Here is a 2645-nt window from a genome sequence, read left to right as displayed (position 1 = left end):
GGTTGAAAAATTGATTTGGATTTGGATAATTGTTGGGATTTTCGTAGTTAAATGGGTAATTAGAATAATTTTGGGTGTTGAAATGGTTATTATTGGAATCCATTTCACTAAAAAGAAGATTAAAACTTCACTTAGTTTGCTAATAAAAAGATATAATAAGAAGATAGTGAAAAACTTGATTTTTTTTCAATGTTCAAAGCAGAATTCAGATGCTTGATGTGATGTCCACATCACTGGCCTCAATGATCCACCTCGTGGCTTCACCATATAAGAAAAAAAAAATGATTCTATTTAATGAATTTAAATATAATATAAGTTTTTTTTCTTTTACATTTATTGGAATTCAATATAAAGTGCATAAAACTACGTGTTTTTTTTTATATTGACCAAAAAAAATTATCTCTTATTTAACTTTGTTTAATTTCTACATAAAAAAAAAAGTGTGCCATTAACTATATAAACACGTGTACATGGACTAATACGGTGACATCTCAACAACTTTACGTTTCTAATTTACAGTGTAAGTCATTCTTCCTTTATAAACTCAGAGGAGTATAGACTAAAATTCACATCCATTGTTAAATCAATCAAATTAAAGTCTTAAAAGTAGTATGGAGAATGGAATCCCGTCCCTTAACCTTAGTCGTTCAACACAATCAAGCTCTGGTAAGCACCCTAAACAACCAAAATTGTACACAATCGTATCTTCGTTATTATGGGTTTAGATCCTCTTATTTCTCAAAAATAATCAAGAATTATTATTTTTAAAAGGAGTGATGATACATATTTTAAATATTCTTTTTTTTTTTTTTACTTTGAAGAAGATTGAGGAATAAAGATGATCTCCATAATTGAATACTCTGTCTGTTACAAAAAATAAACAAAAGTGAGTCAAACAAAATTGAGGTATTTGGTTTAAAATTTAGTCCAAATACATCAACCTTCTTTGACTTACTTTTTGCTTATATTTTTTTTTTTGAGGGATGCTTATATTTTGTTATAGAGTGAATAATATACAATATTATTTCAATTTTTTTACTAGTATTTTTCTTTGTTTATTTGTTATTCCCTTGAATACTTCCCATTGGATTCTTAAGGCATTACTTTCCTCTTTGGACATGTGAAACAAAGATCTAAAAAATAAGGTTTGATTTTGCATCACTTGTTAAACATCTTGTACAGGGATAAATATTTGATTTTTGAATGAAATTTTCAATCATAAATTACAAAACTATTTTTTGTCTAAATTACTTAGCTCTGATCTGTTTGGATTAGTCCATTTTGAAGTAGGTAATTCATCAACAAACATTGAATCTCAAAGCAACGTCGACAACAACAACAATAACTTTCACACCGGAACTAAGCAGCATTTACCTAAAACAAAGAATGAGGAGCAGCACATTCCCATCGTGCAATTGACAAGAATCATGCGGCGTGCTCTTCCCTCGCATGTAAAAATCTCTGATGGTGCTAAAGAGTCAATTCAATTGTGTTTATCTGAATTCATGAGCATCATCACGAGTGAGGCAAGCGAGCGGTGCAAGATAGAGCATCGAAAGATCGTTACAGCGAACGATTTAATATGGGCAATGGATAGGTTAGGTTTTGAAGACTATGTTGGCCCTCTAGTCTTTTACCTCCAAAGGTATCGTAACTATGTGGCTCAGCTAAATGACATGCCAATTACAATTGGATTCGACAAGGATGGATCGGGTGCTAGTGGCTCGAACAATGGCAGTGACAATGTTCACCATTGATATGCAATTAACAAGATAACCTAAGTTAAGATGATGGTAATTGGTAAAAGGATTTATTCCTTGAATTTATGGAATGAGGAGAATGACTTGGTGGCTTTGAAAGTGTATTGGTTCCTTTCTATTTATCTTGCTTTTTGTAATTTGGTGATTTGAATAATTATCGAGTCTCATGTATGTCCAAATCTTTTTTTTTTTTTTTACCAAAAGTATGTCAAAAACTTAAGAAGTATAAAAGTTTATTGTTGGTTTGATTTACTTTTACTTATCTAGTTTTAATTTTCTATTTCTAGTTTTTATTATAAAAATCTCCCATCATTTGCATTTTATATATTTGATATTTTTTATATGAAAGTTTATTTGATGTTTCTAAATTCTTGCACATGAAACACACACAAAAAAATGTTTTTTTTTTCGTAGCTAACCATTCATATTTAGCTTGCCTAATTCTAAGTGCCATAAGATATGTATCATTATTAGTGAATGCCACTACTTTCCAAAATGAATTTTGCAAAGATTGATTTCAATATGATCGGATTTTGCAAGGATTATAAACAAGACGGACTAAAAGTAAAAAGTGTTGTATTTACGAGAACTTTTTTTTTTTTTCTTTCAAGTAGACTAATGTCATATTTGCGAGAACTTAAAAAGAACTATTATGATTGCAAAGAAAAAGAGAGTAATAAATAATCAGTTACAAATTAGTTAAAATAAATTAACCTAATCAGTTACAAATTAGTTAAAATAAATTAACCTAAATAAGATGCATTTTCTTGACCAAAAAATAAGATCGCATATTTTGGGTGAAAATAATTTAAATTGGTGGACGAATGAAATAATACACTATCGTGTGCATAACTCAAATACACCAATGCATTTTATGTTTTCTGT

At 29.3% G+C, this 2645-nt stretch overlaps 1 protein-coding gene across 1 annotated transcript; it reads left to right on the top strand.

The window, feature by feature from the left end:
• Positions 1-581: 581 nt before the first annotated feature.
• LOC146953071 (transcriptional activator hap3-like) lies at positions 582-2008 on the top strand. The gene is made up of 2 exons (XM_085744222.1): positions 582-666; positions 1276-2008. Exons 1-2 carry the CDS (start codon positions 612-614, stop codon positions 1755-1757), a joined length of 537 nt encoding a protein of 178 aa, XP_085600348.1. The 5' UTR covers positions 582-611; the 3' UTR covers positions 1758-2008.
• Positions 2009-2645: the final 637 nt, after the last annotated feature.

Source organism: Medicago sativa, chromosome 1, assembly GCF_051527215.1.
Source record: "Medicago sativa cultivar Bolivia chromosome 1, Bolivia_mono, whole genome shotgun sequence".
Lineage (NCBI taxonomy): Eukaryota > Viridiplantae > Streptophyta > Magnoliopsida > Fabales > Fabaceae > Medicago > Medicago sativa.
The sequence above is the reverse complement of the archived record's forward strand: the minus strand, read 5'-3'. Positions and strand labels throughout refer to the sequence as shown.

Excerpts from the sequence above, each read along its gene's own strand:
- LOC146953071 (XM_085744222.1), top strand. The coding sequence starts at position 612 with ATGGAGAATGGAATCCCGTCCCTTAACCTTAGTCGTTCAACACAATCA. Across the intron at positions 667-1,275 it reads TTCAACACAATCAAGCTCTG|TCCATTTTGAAGTAGGTAAT; the intron begins GTAAGCACCCTA and ends TGTTTGGATTAG.